Below are 19969 nucleotides of genomic sequence, written 5' to 3'. Positions count from 1 at the left end.
TCGCCGCCCTTGGTGACGTCCGCCACCTTAAGATCCCATGGCATGCTACTTCATTGATGCTTTTGTATAGGTGTCAGTGGCCCCTAATACAGCACTTGAAGACGTTCAAGAAATTCTGCCTTGGTGCAGAGTTACAGCCACTACGAGCCAGTCCCACAATGAGCTCTCCACAAACGTGCCATTTTTTAGAGGCGGCTCAAGGTGGAGGGTGGGGGTGTGGCCCTGAGCAGCTTGTGGCCACGGTACCATGCGCTAGTGTTTACAGTGCATGTATCGCAATGGCGAGGCGCACACAGCTTTTGGCCGTGTTCTGTAAATATCCTAGAACACTCCGGGTGCTCCGGCGGGAGTCCTGGAGCTCTATATCTAAATAATATCATATTATATAAGATCTCTATATAATATAATATATATTATCACAGCCAAAAGCTGTGTGCGCCTCCTGTGTGCGCGATGTAACCAAACCCGTCCAATGGAATAATGGCCAAGCTTCATACTGATGTCATCTCTTTATTACTCTCATCGTACACCGTTTGACACCGTAAAAACTACAAAAGACGATAAACAATATTTAAATCCCACGCTTCAACTACACAGAAAGAACTTAATCTTACAACTGTATATAAACCAATTACTGTGTGTGCCTCTTGGACCATCAACAGAATTGTTGTTGCCGTATCGTACTCAGCCCATTGTGTCTGACCCACAATCTACACTTCCTGTGTTAAAGGTCAGGTCCCGTGACCTACTGTGTCACATGCACATGGTGCGTTCACATCACTGGGAATTATTGGGAAAACATTTTTGCGATGTCGGAAAGTTCTTGTGAATGACACCTCATGACGCTCTGATGATTATACTTCCGTTCGGCAACTGGGGCCAGATTTTGATAAGAGTTGCCCAGTTTGTGATGTATGGTTTACTAGTGACGCACATGAACATGGCGGAACATGAAAGTTTTACTCAATGTTAAAGAATCAACCATCATCATACCACATACTATTGCTTGACATTGTAACCGTCTGTTGGTATCGACTTTGCTCAGTTTTAAATGTTGTGTACTGGTAAACCAGCTCTAGATAAGGGCAAGTGTAGCCTTCCATACAGTGGCAATACAATGTGCTTCTCATAAATAAAAGCAAAAGGATAGTAGGTGATAGCCTGGTGCTACCAGACCATCGTACTTCATTTCATTTGTACAGAAGGTCTGGAACTGCTGTAATTGGCAAACGTTCACTCACTTGGAGGCGGGTGTCTGTTGAAGTTTAAAACTATTGGATCTGCCCAGTGCCACTCTGGATCTGCCATAACCAATCGCAAGCGTTTGGTCGTGACGTAAGTCATACGCCGGGACCGGCCGAAAACTACGTTGCGCGCATGCGCAGGCTGTGTACACAAACAAAACAAGATGAAGCGTGAAGATGTCTGTCAATGATAGCTGCAGGTTTTGTTCATCTAATTTTAGAGTTCAAGGAACAATTACAAATTCTACATTAATATTCTATAGTAAGGACAGAGATAATGTTTGCAGTCAACTGTCGAGGCTGGGTCTTGTCATTGACAATACGTCGCTACTTCGACGTCATCGTTCTCAGCCACTTCCTCTGTTCGCTGATTGGTCAGACAGAAATTTGTTCGGGCAAAATCCCACTAACAAGCCCCAGCCCCAGACTGACTACTGAAGGGAAAATGAAATTTGGGCGGAAGTAGGTGGGCGGGCGGAGCCAGGCTAAGTAGGTGATACAGCTACAAGGAAATAAAGGCGTGCAAACTTGAAACTGATCCTAGTTCTGTTTAGTTCTGACAGTTTTTTATCGGATAAAAAAATCCTGCTGTGGAGAACTTTTAGATTCCGAAGGCAGTGCACATGAACGGTCGCTGTCGGGAACACACGTATGCGTGAGCGTCATCACTGACGAGGCATCTCGTTATTACCAGTACCGTGAAAGCGCCTATAATATGTCACTGTTCGTCATCTCCCCACTATCCTTCTTCAATGGGGTTACGTTGTCTCTGGTTTTCATCTGGCTCTTAACATATCTCCAAAAGGCTTTCGGTCTCATCTTGGCTTCCTTCTCTTCTCAGTTGTAGGTTCATGTTCTGTGACACGTTCCTCTTCCTGGTGTATTTATCATAGTCTTCTTGTCAGGGTCTCAGACTCGGTAATCACTGGTTCTAATCACATCTATCGTGAGCATAAGTGGTCACTTTTACCCAGTGGTTCTGTGTATGTGACGTTTGTGATAATCTCTTCCTTGTTGCTTAGGAGTAAGTCCAGTAGGGAAGGTGTCTGTCTGAATCTGTATCTAGTAGGTTCTGTGATATGTTGTGTCCAGAACACGTCTTGAATGACCTCTATGAACATTTCCTCGTCGCTGCTAACACAGTTTTGGTTTTCCCAGTTGATTCCCGGTATAATGAAGTCGCCCAATACTACTATGTTCTTGGCGTGTCCTCTGCAAGTGCCACTCAGCATATCTCTCAGTTGTTGTTTGTTCTCTGCGGTACTGCGTGGGCTGTGGTTTATGCAGTAACGTACCGTGGGGTTTAAGTAACAAACTCCAACAACAAACCTGTTTTGTTTAATGAGCAGCTTCTTCTCGATGGCAATAGATGCCAGTGGAGAGAGTCGGGTCTGTCCGGTAGCATTCTGCGACTCCGTGAGTACGATTTAATGCGCTTGAGAGCTGAGAATGATCACTTGAAATTAATTAACTGTCTTCTCTCCAAACAATCGCCTTGAAAAAGGCAAACGAAGGAGATCAGAAACAGGATCGCTAGGTGGTGTGAAGGCGCTGGCCATAGTAGTTCATATCAACTCTCACTACCCGCCAACGTTTCAAACTTCCCTGATGACATCACCGGGGGCCAGCGCCGGCATATTGACATATTGGCTGATGACGCACGTCGGTCAAATTTATTATCCAATGGGAGGTGGCAGCTTCAGCGGAAGGCTAGCAATACTTCTAGTGCTGGCCCCGCTGGTCCATGTAGCTGTGATGTGTTATTCAGCTGAGCTCAGCCTTACAAAAATAACCGTTTTCCTTCTGGAATTATATTGTAATGTACTGAAAAAAATATGGAATTAAGATGCGTTCAGACACACATTAATGTAAGTTAGAAAATTAAATAAAGTATATATATTATTTAGATTTTAACAGGGCCAGCAGAGAAGTCCCTGTTGGCCGTGATGGCCCACCACTGGGTATATGTTCCCAAGTAGAATGCTGTTCCCATCTATTGATCTGATTGGGCACCATAGTTGTTCCTCATGAGCTGCTGCAGACAGAGCTTCTTCTTTCGTCACTTCCAGGTGATTGGCAGTATATATCAGCACTCCTATGTCTCTGAGCTACTTGGACCCTGAATTTCCCCTAGGGATAAATAAAGTTTATATCTATCTATCTCCTCTCTTGTCGTGATTCCCCTCCATCAGCTTGTCAGCTAATGCTGAACTCCATTGCTGTGTCCATCCGGGTTTTCGTCTTGTTCTTGGGGAGGGTCTCTGTTGATGCGCAGCTTCAGCATGTCTCAGAGTACGGAGTCTGCATTTGTGTACATACATCTAATTCCTCTCGTTTGTCTAGTGGTAGTCTCTTCTCCTGCATCCCCTTCTATCGTAATCTCTTCAGTTTCTCTGGAACTGGTGCTGGTTGTGGAGTCATCTAAGAAGACTATCGTCCATGATTTGGCTTGTTCCGCTTCCAAAGTCAGGAGTCTTCTTTTTCATCTGTCCGTCACACATCTAGGTGGACACGCCCAACTGTGATGTCATATGGGGGAGGGGATTTTTTTATGGGGAACGGCTTCTAACGGCTTATCACACCACACCTGGTGGCATGTCATGGGACCTTTAAACTTGATCCTTCACCTGAAGAAAGTGTCTGGTGCATGTGTACATCTTCTGAACTATAAACTGTTAACGTATCTACACAAACTCCTTCTTGTTGTTGTTGCCGTCGCTGGACTCTCGCTTGTTGTGTCTGTTTCAGTAGTTGTACAATTTTGCCTTTCCTGATTGCCAGTCCTTGTTCACCACTCTCTTCTCTCATTTTTATTTTGTCATTTTGATTCTGGTGGTTCATGACAAACGTTGATTTTTGTGAAACCAAAGGTACAAAAAAGAGACACAAAGAGGGTGACCCGAACTGTGCAATATTGGTGAGTTTAAGATGATAGAATCAGAAGATGATGATAGATTAAATAGAATCATAAGACTACTATGTTAATGAGTAGGGCAATCTGTAGAGCAAACCAACACCATTAAGCCATATAAATAAACACTTTCACTGGTATAATACTAATCTAAGGAACACATTCAAGCTTTCAAATACAAGTTTCATTGCTGGACATGTTGAGTTAAATGTTTGTAAAATATTACGGCCGGTGTTTGCTCCACCTTCTAGGTTTCTTCTGCCTCAACCCTCTGCACCGCCCACAAAATAACATTTAATAGCAGAAAATAGGTTCAATAGCAGAAAAGGGGGTGAAATATATCTTAAATTATATGAAGCTTTAAATGATACTGTTCTTTAGGTCTTAGTGGCTGCAATAAAATATCAGGAGACACACGCAGGAACGTTTCATCAAATGTAGTGCATCTCTCAACAATGGGCAAATATTTAAAATGCATTTTATTTTCCTTTTACAAGAAATAAAAGCAAACAGGAAATTAGATGTTGGGAAAGGGGGTGGGGAAAGCTGTATATAAAGATGCATCCTCTGGCTTCATCAAAAAATATTTACAGTTGAAAATAATATCCATACAAAACATGCCACATATAATAAAAATGATCATTTATTCATCGTCCCTAGAAGTCTCTGCTGTACAGATGCACACCTTTTTTAAAAAGTCGTTTAGGTTTAAAAAACAAACAATTTGAGCAATCTTAAATTATAAGATACGCAGAGAATTTAAATTAAGAATTCAGAGAAGGTAAAAATCATTGAGCCTAAAATCCAGTGAGGGGCATTGTATTGAATGTCTTCCCTTCGAGTAGAAACATACCAAAATATATTTATATATATATATCACTGCCTCATGATCTACCACTTTAGAGAAGTACTCTGTTCATACTGAGTGCAATCCATTATCTGGTAAATACGGGATTAAATTTGAGTATTACGTAACATACATTAGGCCAAGCAAACATTTCACGATATATATATATATATATCAACACATTCACTTCTATAGGGAGGATCTGAAAAATGAAAAATAGAAAAAGCAAAAACACTAAAAACAGTACTACCCTAAGGAACTTGCATTTCCATTCATAGATTATACTTATCCAATTGAGACCAACTAAGGGAAAAGTTTTGGTAATCAACAAGCAGTAGCATAAATAAAAACAAAACGAGAACATTACATAAATACACAAATGCTATGCACCATTGTACTGCTTTTATGCAAGTGATTTTACATCTAATCATCATGATTCTCCACGCAGATCCATTAGCAAACAACGTCCTAATTACTTTGGCTTCTCCTTCCAATTGACTAGAGAAAACCAAACTCGTCTTTGAAAGCTTAAAAATCACTAATAGAAAAAACAGGTAAATGCAAAAAACACTCTGGTTCATAAACATAAAGATATTAGTTTGCCATTTTACATATATTTATATACATACATCTTTATCTTCATGATAAAATGATATCCAGTGGTTGAAATTTACATCAATTTTATTTCTCTACACTTGAATTTATTGATTAAAAATGTTTTGGATAAAGTTTGCTGTCCCCTACTGTGGATTTCATACACACGCACACACACGCACACACACACACTTGCATTTTTAATTCTGTGAGGTCTTAGGTTAAGGGGAAGAGGATACCGCATAACGTGGGATATCGGGAGTTTCAGTAAAGCTCCCTTACTTAAATATTTAATTTTGTCGTTCATTTTTACATCTTTTTTTTTTATACAAAGAACTGACAACAAATGCCCTTTTTAAAACGAGTCTTCCACTGCCAGCTGCCGACCTCAAGAAGACTCGACAACCACTAGAAAAAAAGCACAAAGGAACGCACACACGCTGGGCCCCGGCAGAGAAGACTCTCTACAGTAAAGTTCTACAACAGTCCACTCTGTGGTAGAGAGAGCGAGGTGGGCCAGGTCTCAGGGCGAGGAGTGGAGAGGCTGTGGAATTACTGGAACACAACTAAAACATGAATGGAGCGGGACACAAGTGGAGGATCTGCGGATGAAGCGACAAGCACGCATTTCCTTCATTTGGGTGGGGCGGGGTCGGGTGTGTGTGTCAGTGTGTGTGTGTGCTCTAGCGAAAGGTAAGACAGAGCATGACCCTGAAACTGAGGACCCAGCCGCTCACACCTGTAAATCCACGTGAAAGCAACTCATAGAAAGGTGGGTGTCATTGTGCTTTCACACCTCAAAGCCTGGATGTCCGATGCATAAATAGAAAGAAGGTTGTGGAAAAAAAATATACAAATTCAAGATGAAAAGACAGGTCTATCTGGTAGCATATAGGACCCCTGAAAGCTTGCTTGATTGTGAACTTAATGCAATAATCTTATCAAAACGGTCATATAATTTCTCTGTATAAATAATTCATGAATAATATGTTGGCTCATTATTGTAAATCGTCATCATCAGCATAGAGTAGATAAGAGCAAACCGGCTGCTATAGTTTCCCTGCTTGTCCGAGAGGCCCTCCAGCCCTCCCCTCCCCTCCCACAGTAGCAGTTAACAGTTTGTTTAGTTTTATACAAAGCAGTCACTTCCCAATAAAATGGATGAGGTAGACTGGGTCCAAACTAACCCACCGTTAGACTCCAAACGGGTCAATAGTATATCAATAGCATATCAACTTACATCTTATCCATCGATCGCATGCCGCTCTACAGAGAGCCGCATCAGGATTGTCTAGCCAATACCCACGGTGTCTTCATTGATGTCTTGATGGGAAAAGTGTCTCATGTTTTATTCATTTTAATAATCCCAGGAGTTGGAAGGAGAGGGGAGGTGGTAAGGGGGGATAGGTCCGACTTAAAACATAAAAAAAACATTAGTTCATTCTTAGTACTTTAAGATGGCTTTTTGTCGTGTAACTTCCAGCAGTCTGACCAAGCTTTGCACTACTAGTATTGAGAGACAGAACAGTAGGGTCAGAGTCATTTGGTAAATATTGAGGATTTTCTTGCAGCGATTTTCAAGAGCTTATTGAGATTGAGCAGTAGAAAGGTGCAGGGTGGTGTCGGGAGGGGGTGGTGGGTTGGGATCTGGGTTTGGCAGAGGAAGGGGTCATCCTCCTAGTCCCAGCTGACTGTCCCAGCATCAGGCTTGTGTTAGTGGAGGTGGTCGGTTGCTTGAACAGTTAATGCTTTCCAAACCTTTGGCTACGGGTGTCAACACTAGGGTACCACCATGTCTCTCACAACAGCTTATGCTCTGGCTATTCCAAGGCTTTGGCGCAGCAGTGTCCTGGCACCAATGAGAGCGCACTGCTCTCCCTCTTTCTTCATCTCTCTCCTCCCTTGTCAATTCATCCACTTTCGGCAATTCCACGCTCCGCAATGGCAGGGGATCTTGTGCTGATCGTCCTCAAAGTCGAACTGATAGTCATAGGTCAACTGAAACATAAGGAGGGGGATAAGTTAAAACACACCATCTGGACGGCAATGGACATGTGGGGGAGCAGTTGGAGGTTTGTGTTGGGGGTTGTCAGGTCTGCACGGATGTTTCGGGTGGTGGTGGTTATGTAGGTCTGTGGTCCATGCGTGCGCCTTATTGGTGTAATAAAGGGGATTTTGGATCAACTTTCTGTCTTTAACTTGACGTCTGATGTATTTGCAAGTGTTGAAGTCTCTCTGGCTTTCAGCAGACTGGTGTTGATGAATGTATTCAATGAAATTAATGCTTGATGGACAGAGGAATAGAGTAATGTCACCTCTTCTCCTTTGGGGATCCGGCGACTGGAGATGATGATGATCTTGTCCTCTCTGTCAAAGGTCACGACCTCCGCCACACAGTTGGGTGCACAGGAGTGATTTGCGTAGCTGCAGAAAAGAAAACGATGAAAACACAAACATCAAGAGTCCGACATGTGTCCTGGTTTTGCATTATAGGATGGTCAGGACATTTTTTTTAAGATTTATTTTTGCATTTTCATGCTTTATGATAGATTAAGATAGACTGGAAGGTATGGGAGAGAGGGGAACACATGCAGCAAAGGCCCACAGCCAGGAATCTAACCCAGGTCTCTGCGATCAGGACTGAGCCTTAATGGTACAGGCACTTCTCGATGAGCCACCGGGGCACCGCGCGCAGCACAAAGTTTGACGCATTTTAGGAGAGATTTTCTGCTGAGGTCAAGCAGAACAGACCTCTATCCTTGATGCGCTAGCTTCCCTCTGACAAAGCGCCCTCAGACTCTGACTCACCGCGCCGGTCCGCCCGTCAGCGTGGCGTCGATCACTTGCTCGTTGTTGATGCGGAACATGTAGATGCCGCGGTTCTGCAACACAAAGGCGTGAGGTGATCAACGAGGGTCACGCGTCGCTCTCTGACCGAGACACCACGCACTGCCGGCACGGAGGCTCGGTCGCCCATACGGCTCCTTCTATTACAACTGAAGCAGAGTGCTTTACAGGAGGTAGGAGTTTAAAGTACTTTGAAATAGCAAATCAAGCAAACTAATCATTGAAACTAATCTTTAAATGTGTAAGAAGGTCAAATAAAAAAATTTAATAAATAAAAAGTTCTTAGTCGTCTTAGTTGTGTAGCATCTTATCCTAGCTATCTTTGTTGCATGCGGGGAACGGGTTAAGCTAGCGATTATTAGTGCTTGGAACTTGGTTCTATGAAGATCCTTACTGTACCGACAGAGATATATTGTTGTTTCTCTTTCTTCTGACAAATGTACTTTATAACTGTATTGTTAATCGCTTTGTATAAAAGCGTCGGATAAATGCCCTGAATTCAAACGTTAATAATCCAATAACGGAAGACATGTCCCAGTGCAGAGGACACTTCAGAGCCCGGCGGTCTGAGGGCTACCTGCTCCTCGTAGATCTTCTCCCGGCGGTTGGCCACCTCGTTGCGGATCACCGTGCCGATGTACTCGATCACCATGGTGTGCTTCTCCAGGTCCCTGGCGGCGTACAGCCCCAGGCCCTGGATGCGCGAGCGGGCCAGGTACACGTTGTTCTTCCACTCCGTCTTCAGCCGGCGGTACTGGGACGACTTGGAGTGGACGAACTGCTTGCTGTAGGGCGTGTTGGTCTCTCCCGTGAAGGTGCTCTGGTAGGCCTTGGACATGCTGGTGCTGTTTAGGGTGTGCGGCCTGCGGGAGAAAACAGCCATGGTTGGGTTGGCTCCCCATGGATCATTCATTATGGACTGTGGGTCATATGGGGGCGGCTTGTGGAAAAGGGAGGCATGTGGCTCAGGAGGTAGAGCGGGTTGGCTGGTAACCAGAAGGCTGCAAGTTTGATCCCCGGCCCCGAGTGTCGAGGTGTCCCTGAGCAAGATACCTCACCCTGACTCCCCCAGACGAGTTATGCGATATGGTAAAGCTCTTTGAGTGGCGACTGGTTAGAAAAGCACTGCATAAATGCAGTCCATGTATACGGTGGGGGGCTCACCTCTTGCAGTGCGTGGGGACCTTGGCCTCTGAGCGGGCACAGCCACTGGGGTTGATCATGAGGGGGAGCTCCATGAGGGGGTGGCGGCCGTAGCGGAACTGGTAGTCCTGACAGTTCTCCACGCCGGGCAGCTGAGCACAAGGGTTAAAACAGGATCAACTCCTCTGGAACGCCGACGGTCCATAACCATGGCAAAGTGTTGTCCAGTGATTCCCCTACATGCATCGAGTATTGGCATGGCAACCCCTCTTGAGTAGTGCAACTACTTGCACCGCTGCAAACATCCACCATCATCCACCCCCCACCCCCATCTACATTGTCATTGGATAAATATTGTCGGAACGCTATAGATGAATAAAAAACATGATACTGTAGGTGGCATTAGCTCATGAATGGCTTGAGTATGTGTAGGAATAAAAGATAAAAAGTAATGCAACAAGGGACTTGATAATGGAAAGTAGCCTACATCTTTGATAACCCTAACCCTGCTGAAGCAACATTATTATGAAACCTAGACGTTTATATATATATATAAACCTAGACGTGAATATATACGTTTATATTCAATTTATAACACCTAGGATGTTATAAATTGCAGCCTGAAAATAAAATTTTCTCTAACAATAATGCCAAAAACGTATGCAAAGGTGGATTCTTACCGACTCGGTGATGCGCATGACAGCGTGGATGGTCAGCCCGTACATTTCCTCTCCCTTCACACGGTCCGAGAACAGCTTCAACATGGCCGATTCGTCCCGCAGCTTGGCCACCTGTTGAACCACTCGGTCCCAGATGCCTGCAAAGGAAAAGAGAAATGTTGAATTTTTAAGTAAAGTACATTAAGATAAGTTACCAACTTCTTTAATCCGCGGGGGGGAAATTCCTTTGTTACAACAGCCCAGCAGCAGTGGAAAACACAGGACGAGATACAAGACAACAAAAATATAAAAATAGACGCTAAGGTAAATGCTAAAGTAAAAGACAAACGGTATAAACAGTATAAATTCTAAAGTAGCCCAGTACTTCTATGTATATTAAAATATAAAGTATTTGTATAAATGCAAATACAAAGTGGTGTATGCACGGCGCGGCCCTGAGGGCCTACCTTCGGGCGTGGTGTCGCTGTAGTGCAGGTCCTCCATGCCGTGCTCCAGGACGCGCACTTCGAAGAAGGGCCGGCTGTCCTGCTCGTTGACGCGGCAGCGGTAGCGGCAGCGCTTGTTGGGCACGCGTGTGCTCCAGTAGATGCGCGTGGCCTCGTAGCCCACGGGGAAGATGGCGGTGGGCGAGTGGAAGTTGGCCATCTGGGAGGGCAGCAGCTGGCCCACCGAGTGGAAGATGAGGCCGCCCACGCGGAACAGGTGGATGCGGTCGCCGCGCTGCAGGATGCTGGCGATCTGCTTGACCTCGTCGCGCTCGATGTAGACGCGGCGGTACACCGAGAAGCTGCCCAGCTCCTCCTCGCTGGGGCCCTTCAGCTTGTGCTGCGTGCACAGCATGGTCTTGTCCTTGAAGAACATGCAGCGCGCCCGCGTGGCACAGGCGAAGTGGTAGACGTTGGGGCAGCGGAGCCGGTTGCAGCTGCTGGTGGCGCCCGTCTTCTGGCAGTACGCACAGAGCGTGCGCAGGCCGCGGCGCAGCGCCACCTCCACGTTGATGAGGGCGCCGCCCTGCGTCTCGTACACCTCCGTGGACCACAGCGCGCAGTTGAGGTGCACCCACAGGTCCACGTCGATGTTGAGCAGACGCGCCGGGCCGTCGGTGGCGCCGTCGCCCTCCTCGTGGCAGAAGCAGCACTTGCGCTTGTCCCGCGGCAGCCGGTCGGGCCGCAGGGCCACGCGCAGGCGGTCCATCAGCTCCGACACCTCGCGGTGGTTCTCCTTCTTGGAGCCGCCCTTGCGGATGGTGATGACGATCTGGAGCCGCTTCCAGCGCACGCCCTTCCACTTCTTCTGCCGCGGCTGCACCACCGCCTCGTCCGGGGAGTAGGGCCGCCGCTGCTTCGCCGGCTTGGCCGTCTCCACTTCCATGGCGTGCTCGGGTGAGTCTCTGGGGGTCTGGGTGGGCTCGTCGGGGGCGGTGGGCTCCTCTTTAGTGGCTGGAGGCTCTTGCCCGGGGGCGGCGGGGTCCGGGGTTGTGCAGTCCGCAGGGTCAGCAGGTGCTTCGGGAGTGGAAGAAGCTTCAGCAGCTTCTGGACATTCAGATTCAGGTTTGTCTTCTTGAGCGTCGGCGGGCGGGGCCACGGCCTCCTGCTCCGGCTCCGTCTTGATCTGAGCCGCCGTGAGAGGGGTGGAGGGCGGATTGGTGTCCACTGTAGCTTCCTCCTCCACAGGGGCGGGCTCCGACGGTGGAGGTGGAGGCGAGGGGGAAGGGGGTGGAGACTCCTCGACCGGTATGACGGGCAGGTGGCGTACGTCCAGGTCATTGACGTTGGTGGTGTAACAGTGCTGCGCTGGTTTGTCCTCTTGCTGAGAGAACTCCTGTGACACACACAGTGGCAGAGGTGAGACTGAAGCTCCAGAGAACATCGGAGAAAGGACTCAGACCTACACAGTGAACCGGTAACTGTGTCTGACCTGCTTGATGAGTGAGAGGACGTCCACCTGTTTCTTAAGCGTACATCCTGGTAGCGTCACGTCAAACTGCCTCAGCCACTCGTCCTGGCTCACGGAGGGGCCGTCGTTTATACTGCCGTCCCCTACAGAAACACAACAAAGAAACTTAATATTGCAATGAATGGACTTTGGACGTTCCAGGTGTAAGTCATGAAGGGGAGTGGGTGCGGGACATTGGAGCTTCGTGTACCTGGCTGCTCAGGGGCATTACCTGGCCCGGCGGCTCCAGGTGTTCCCGGGCTCGGAGGGAAGGTCACCTCGTAGGAACCGGGCATCCTGATGTGAAGCAGCTGGGCCATGGCCACCATCATGTGGTTCAGGTTCTGCAACACAAGAGCGGCGTTGGACAGGTTAAATCATCGTCTGTGAGGGGAACGTGCTGAAGTGGGCCGGGCGGGGGGGGGGGGGGACGAGCCTACCTTGGCTGCGGCGGAGGACAGCATGAAAGTGACGGAGACCTCGTTGTTTTTGGAGCTGTCCCAGTGGTTCGATGTGGAAACAGCCTTGCCGTCAGTGGCCTCAAACGGCTTGTTCTCAGGGAAAACTATGCAAAGGAACATGGAAGAGACGGGAAAACACAGTGAACTCACCGGCTTGTTGATCCAAGTCTTCACTTCAGCTTTAGGATTAATCTAATGCCTTTTAACCCGTCGATATGCAACTGAAACAAATGACTGGTATGACTGAATGCCAGACTACCAATAAACACTTTCACAATAGACTGCTTGGGCCCACCACAGTTTCAAGCTGAATCTGGACCATTGTGACAATAGTGGGAAGACATGAATTCCATTACAAACAGAACTGGGAGCTATTTCTTGATAGAATTTCATGAAATCAATGCATCCCCAAACATGTCCTGAGGTATGCTGGTGTTGGGGTTTCTCTGTGCTTGTCCCCAGGTGCTGCGGGTTCGTACCTGGGATAGCGCTGCGTGGGATGACGGGGATGATGGGGGATATGGCCCGCTCGGTCTCCTCCTCCTTGGGCTCACGGAGGCAGGGGAACCGGGCCATGACGTCGCCCAGGGTGCTCTCCGGGGACGAGGCCTGGACGATGCTCTCCGAGGCGTCCTCGTCGTCGCTCTCCATCCTGAGGTTGAAGACACGACGGACACGGTTACGCTGAGGTGGTCAAAACACGGTTAGAGTCCAGGAGGGGGCGCCAAGAATATGCTTTTTACTGTTCAACCATGGAATCTTGTGTTCAGGTTTACAAAGGCTAAAGCAGAGTCTGAATGCTGGTCCTGTGCATCCCACTTTAGCTTCTCTGGAGAAATCCCACCAGCAGGCCGGGGATTTGGTCATTTTAGGGGCAAGGCCACTTGGCCTGCAGCAGGGCAACGTAAACTAAATGCCTGTGTCCTTATTATGTAATGCTTGGACAGGGAGAGGTTTACCTTTTTAATTTTGGGAGTGACTAGAATGGCGAAAATGTTTCTTAGTGCGAGTTACACAACTATAGCAACGTTTATCCAGCCTAAATGAAAACTAAATACATTTCCTTCATTTCTCAAATACCGATAGCAGCGCCGGGTACGCTTATCGATACTACGGTGTGTAATGATTCAGCCCTGGGGCCCGTTAAATACCGGGCTTCAGTACCCATCCCTAGCAGAGAGGTAGGGCTGGGGAAAGGAAAAAAAATTTGTGTGTAATTTTGAGTGTACCAAGGCCACAGTGGCTGATGGGCATACGATGTTTCGAACAAAGAGGGGCAGCGACGGCCATTGATGCCGTGCCCTGCCCACAACTCAGTCTTTAGATTGCTAATCTAAAGTCGGATGGCATATTCATATTGGTTTCAACCAGTCATGTTACTGGAAGCGGGTATATGTAAGCAAATCATTGGCTATTAACAGTGAACACAAACTTGTCCAGAACTAGTAGCAAGTAGAAATCAGCTATCTTCAAAAGGTTTTAAATCAACACTGTGTACACCGTGGTATTAGAATCCCTCTCAAAAAGCTGTGCTTTCAATGCGCGAAAGGATTTCTCTTCTGTGAATATATCCTTAATGAAACAGAAAAACAAGGCATAACTCAGTTTTTGGTTTCTGGCCCAGACACTGTGGCACCTCCACCAGAAGTTCTGCTGTAACATACTCCGGTGGTAGACCAGGTTGACTGGTAACCAGAAGGTTGCTAATTCCATCTCCGGCTCCTCCTAGCCGAGTGTCAAGGTGTCCCTGAGCAGGACGCCTCACCCTGACTGCTCCTGAAGAGCTGGCTGTCGCCCTGCATGGTTGACTCTGCAGTCGGTGTGTGAATGAAAGGTTGCTATGGATGAAAGTGACCGCAGAATCCCGTAAATGAAAATGTAAATGACTGCTGGATCCCAGAGGACTCTGAAGGGGAGGGCGTGGTCCGAGGGGGACCAAGAGCTTAACAAACCTGATGTCCTCGTTCTGGTTGTGCGGTGGAGTGGGGAGAGCAGCCAGGATGTCCACGCTCTTCACCTCCTGACTGACAGGATCTATCGAGACACATTATGTATAACGTCAATGACACTGGAACTACAGAGACACGTTATACATGGTTATAAAACAAATAGTGGATGTCATGTGTGTTGGCCAAGATAATCGTACCCATCGTGTCTTCTGTGGTCTCGGTCTGCTTCCGAGTGTCTGACAGCTCCTCCACCACAGTCACCCCGTTGGGCAGCTTGTGCTGCACCGATGGCGGTGGCGTCGGTGGGAGGGAGGATGGAGGCGTGGGGGGGTTGCTGAGATTACTCTGTAAAAAGAGAAAGCTACATTTATTAAGAGGATATTCCAGTACCATAATGCTGCATTATGATGGGTTTACGATACATCTGGTGTACGACGGTGTCCCTGGTGTACTATGGTGGCGTTCACATACTCAAGGGTCTCTGGTGAACTACAATGTCTCTGTAGTACACCAGAGACCCCGGTGTACTATGGTATGCTATGGTTTTACCTTGGTGAGCAGCTGTGAGTAGTAGTCGGGGATGTTGTCCAACACTGCGTTTCCAAAAGAGCCTTTGAGGGGTGCTTTGCCATTGGCTGAGCTGCTGCCGAAGGGGGCGAACAGGTCGAGGCTGGCGGTAATGGAAGGCTCCATGAGAGGCAGTAGCGAGAGGCCCTGAAGGAGAACAATCGTTAGTCAATCAGTTACATACTGGCCAATAAAGTGAGAAAGCCATTTCCATCCCTCCACGCACCTGTTTCAGTTGTTTCATAAGAGCTTCAGCACTCTTTCCAACATCCTCTTTTTTGTTCTTCTTCCGAGGGTTGGGCCCTCGCTCCCCACTCTGCTTATTGGTACGTTTGGCCTTGGCTAGAGGAGTCTTTTTGGTGATGGACTGCAGGTCCTACAACATTCAAAAGACCCATTTTATTATTATTAGAGGTGTCATACAATTCTCCCTACCAACAAGATTCGTTTTAAAATGACCACCCTAAAGGTTGTCGTGTTGAGCTCACCTCCATGTTGCGTGGTGTTCCCTGTAGTTTCTGCTCCAGCATGGCCAGCTTGCTGTTGATGTGGCCGTTGATCTCATTGTGAATCCCTTCGGAGGGCCTCTGGGCAGCCAGCTGAAGGTTCTTGGTTCTCAGGAGTTTCTGGAGTAGCTGCTGTCCTGTTTCCGATCTGCCCTGCGTCGCCGGGTCCCCGCCCATGTTCTCTGCGTTTGTGAAGCCAGAACTGTTGCCACAGTTCAAGAGTTCCAGAGCGGCCTCTCTCTTTATCGCCCCGGGGTGGGCATCAGCTGGTGAATCGTTGTCACACTGCATCTCCCTGGGCTCCTGTTTGATGTTCTGGAGAGTCATCCTACATAGGGCCCCTTCCCTGGAGCCGGGTTGAGGGGCATGGCCCGCAGCCAACACCTTGGGCTGGAGATGCTCCTGCTGTGCCCCGTTGAGAGGAACCAAGGAGGTCTGGGAAGTGTCATTGCCGGAGGAGTGAGGCTCCGCCTTTAGCCCTGGGTAGTGATGTGGGCTCTTAGCACCAGGAGACCTGAGTGGTGACGCTCTGATTTGGTTGTAAGGACTCCCTCTACCAGCACCGCCTTCAGCTTGCGATGGGGAAGGAACATGGGCAGAATGTGGTGTCCCGGGAGTGGCGGGGCTACTATCCATCCTCTGGAAAGAAGATCCTTTTGGAGAACCTGCATGGGACGGGGAACCTGGCATGCGGCCCGCCACGGCGACCATGTGTGCTTGCTGCTGTTGATTAGGAGTGGGAGGACACATCCCCATAGGCTGAGCCATGGCGTGTCGTTGTGGGTCTCCAGGAGAGTTGGGGAGGGATTGGTGAGGAGACATAGGCCTCACCATACGACTCTGGTCCATTGGTGACCGCACCATCGGCATCTGACCTCTAATCATCTGCTGCATCATCTGCCCCACTTGTTGCTGCTGCTGCCCCGGGACCATCATCCCTTGCAGGATCTGAGGAGGAATCCCAGGCTGTTGAGGACCCACTGCTCCTGGTTTACCCACGCCAGCAAACTGCATCTGCTGCTCCACTTGTTGGACCTGGCCGGGTGCGATCTGAGGCCTCATCTGACCTGGCTGGCCCTGGGCCATGGACAACCTCATCATCTGGCCCTGCTGCTGCTGTAGCTGGCGCTGGGCAATCATGGCATGGATATGTTGGATCTGCTGGTTTGGGGGGAGGTTACGTAGCTGGGGGTTCTGAGCAATGATGGCCTGGATGTTGATGGGCATGCGGATCTGTCCTGGGGGAACCCCCGGTCTCTGGACCATCATGCCCGGCTGCTGTGCCCTCATCATGCCCATCATGGCCTGTTGCTTCTGCTGCTGCGCCATGAGGGCCTGTTGCTGTGGACTGGGATAACCCATCAGAGCAGTCTGCGGCTGCATCGGACCCGGGTTCTGGCCCATTACATTCTGGACCTGGCCCATTCCTTCATGCTGCAGTGTACTGGGATCTTGGGAGTGCTGCAGGACATTCTGAACCACATGTTGTTGCTGCTGCTGTTGCTGCTGCTGTGAAGTTGAGACATCCATCTGCTGCCGCTCCTGCTTGATGGTGACCAAAGCCGACTGGGGTTGACCATGAGGAGCCATGCCAGTTTGTTGATTTCCCACCAAACCTGGTTGCTGCTGAGCATTCGCCGGCTGGCTCTGAACTGTATAAGCTGGATTTTGCTGCTGCTGCTGTTGTTGTGCCAATTCAATATGTTGTTCCCCTGTCAAGCCTTGTTGAACCATTGGACTGGTAGTAGGAGGCCCACTCTGCTGTATTGGGGTTCTGGGAGCTGGGGTAAGGATTGCCCTTTCTTTAAGGCCTGGGTTCTGTGGGTCTGGTTGGAAGGCCTGTTGCAGACCCTCTGTACCACCCTGTTGTTGGGGAGTAATGCTTCCTGCAGAAGGGGAGGAGCACATTTGCGGCGTGGAAGGTTGGGAGGTCCTCTGATCTTGGTTTGGTTGATTGATGAGGCCTTGGGACTGCTGTCTGTGTGCCATCTGTTGCTGCTGCTGCATCTGCTGCTGAGACATCATTCGCTGGGCTAAGATGTTCTGCTGTTGTAGAGTCAGCTGGGCCTGTGGACCCCTGATGCCAGGATGACCCGGAGCCACAACCATTCCTTGCGGACCCATCATTAACTGAGGTCTCTGCTGCTGCTGCTGCTGCTGAGATGGCCCATCGGGCTGATTAACCATGATCCCAGGCTGAGCTGACATCATGCCCGGAGGCTGGTTCATGGGCACCATGTTCTGGGGCAACTGGGGGACTGGCTGGCCACCAACCATTCCCTGTGGAACTGGCACTATGCCCTGCTGGTTGGCCTGGTCCACCGGCATCCCCTGTTGAATGTTTGGCTGTTGTTGAGCCATGAGTTGGTTCCCCATAATCCCAGGTTGTGCCTGTGGCATCATACCGGGTTGTTGACCTGGATGTGGCATGAGACCAGGCTGTGGACCTGGATGTGCCATTGGATGCTGGCCCATCATTGCCTGTTGCTGCTGGAGTTTAGCCATCTGCATCCGATGTTGCAGTTGTCTCTCTTGGAGGAGCCGCGGGTCGGCGCCCTGCATTCCAGGCCCCTGTGGGAAATATCCTGCAGGAGGGCCCGGGGGCCCCGGTGGCCTGGGACCAAGGACTCCAGGGTTCTGGGGTTGAGCCCCAGCCATGAAGGGCTGCCCCTGGGGCATCATGCCAGGTGGCTGGCCCAGCAGCATCTGGCCAGGCATCTTGGAGAGCATGTGAGGAGGGGCCAGTGCAGAGGGGCCTGGCTTCAACAGACCAGAGCCCTGCTGGTGTTGCTGCTGTTTGCTTCTGTACTCCGCGATGAGGTTAGTGTGCTCCTTCTGTTGCTTGCGGACCTAGAATACATTGTTTTGGATAAATTGTATTTAAAATGTGATATGTTTCTAGACAATCAAACCTTCCGGAACATACATTTATTATAAATGACTATTACTGATACAATAATCTGTTTGAATGTGCATGGGCCACTGGCAGAAAGGTCAAATGTTTCCCCAACTCATCTTAATACCTGGTCAAGCTGCTTCTGGATCTTGCTCTGTTCTTCGGTAACCAGTTTGAGTTTCTCTGCATCGGCCTCTGCAAACTCCCTCCCAGCCTTCTTGGCCGTGCGCTGCTTGGCACAGAGGGCCTTGCGGGACTTCCGGTGAGCGCCAATCTGTTCTTCTAAGAACTTCAACTGCATCTGGAGCAGCTGCTGGGTGTGGAGGAGCCACTCCTCGTACTGGTGCTGCTCGGCGTCATCTGAAGCGGGCGATAGGATTAACATGACACGTTCTGATTCCTCCATCATGGCTCTCCTTCAGAACGTGGTGGGGAGATAAGAACAACTTACTTATTATTCCTTGAGTAAACTGCGGGGGATTAGGTCTTGTCTGGAGATGCGTACTGGCTTCTCCTTCCTAGACAACACAGTAGACATATATTAGAATACATCCAACACAAAAGAAACCATTTATATTTGTATGCTCATTTGAGACTCACCTTGGAAGATCCTGGTACAGCCTGCCCGTGTGGATCAGCTCCTGGGGCTGAGGCTAACCTTTGGGCCAGCAGAGACACTTGTTGTCTAAAGAAGAACCAAAACCAAAAATGTATCTATGATTAGCTGAACAAAGAGCATTAGCATTTCGGCAGGATCGTTAGGATCTGCCTTTCTACCACCTCGCTGGCAATCATTGCCGGCGATCATTCCTGCATTAGCATTTTATGATACCCTGGAAATCCAGAGTTCTCGAAAGAGCACAATTTCAATTTGGTCAGCGAGTCACTCTGGGAATGAGCAATATCCTCACTCCCCGATTCCCCTGGCCCAGAACATTAACCAATAACATCAGTGTATCTGATATAGGTGGGTCTGGATACGTCACACCTTGTATTTTTCTGATTGGTCGTAGTGTTATCCAATTGCGTGCAGTGATATTTGCAAATGCATGCTTGGTGCCGCCCCTCGAGTTGGGCCGTTTCCATTCCTCGTTGCCAGACCCTACAGCTTTTTAGATGTGGGTCTGGATTTCCAGGCTAATTTTATGATTCAAAGCAGGGAAGTCTAATTTTAAAAAGTCTTACACATTCAAAAGACAGTTAAACTTGTTTTGAGAAGAAACAATTCAACATATAAAGTACCTGTTAATCCCAGGCGGGACACCCAGTGGATCTTGTGCCAACACTCTCTTGATGCCCTTTAGAGCCACCATCTTGGCTTTTGCAATGGGATCCATATTGTCATCTGTAGCAAATGTATCCAAATCTGCAAGGCCAAACAGAATGCAT

General features: G+C 48.6%; 1 protein-coding gene across 4 annotated transcripts in view; it reads right to left on the bottom strand.

Moving 5' to 3' along the window:
- Nucleotides 1–4616: 4616 nt before the first annotated feature.
- kmt2d (lysine (K)-specific methyltransferase 2D) overlaps nt 4617–19969 on the bottom strand; it is a 32291-nt gene continuing 16938 nt past the window's right edge. For 2 of the 4 annotated variants that reach the window (XM_084479934.1, XM_084479935.1), the window contains exons 36-55: nt 19823–19946; nt 19181–19265; nt 19032–19098; nt 18708–18940; nt 15667–18534; nt 15405–15554; nt 15161–15325; nt 14809–14956; nt 14615–14696; nt 13142–13314; nt 12642–12766; nt 12413–12545; nt 12184–12305; nt 10713–12087; nt 10267–10403; nt 9608–9738; nt 9021–9306; nt 8405–8478; nt 7912–8020; nt 4617–7594 (exon numbers count right to left, since the gene is read on the bottom strand). In XM_084479934.1, coding sequence (XP_084336060.1) covers nt 7502–7594; nt 7912–8020; nt 8405–8478; nt 9021–9306; nt 9608–9738; nt 10267–10403; nt 10713–12087; nt 12184–12305; nt 12413–12545; nt 12642–12766; nt 13142–13314; nt 14615–14696; nt 14809–14956; nt 15161–15325; nt 15405–15554; nt 15667–18534; nt 18708–18940; nt 19032–19098; nt 19181–19265; nt 19823–19946 — 6680 coding nt within the window. In that variant the 3' untranslated portion in view covers nt 4617–7501. The remainder of the gene's footprint in view (nt 7595–7911; nt 8021–8404; nt 8479–9020; nt 9307–9607; nt 9739–10266; nt 10404–10712; nt 12088–12183; nt 12306–12412; nt 12546–12641; nt 12767–13141; nt 13315–14614; nt 14697–14808; nt 14957–15160; nt 15326–15404; nt 15555–15666; nt 18535–18707; nt 18941–19031; nt 19099–19180; nt 19266–19822; nt 19947–19969) is intronic. The other 2 variants (XM_084479937.1, XM_084479936.1) reach the window with 2 other exon arrangements.

The sequence above is a fragment of the Micromesistius poutassou genome, assembly GCF_964030765.1.
Source record: "Micromesistius poutassou genome assembly, chromosome: 15".
NCBI classification, from domain to species: Eukaryota; Metazoa; Chordata; class Actinopteri; order Gadiformes; family Gadidae; genus Micromesistius; species Micromesistius poutassou.
The sequence above is the reverse complement of the archived record's forward strand: the minus strand, read 5'-3'. Positions and strand labels throughout refer to the sequence as shown.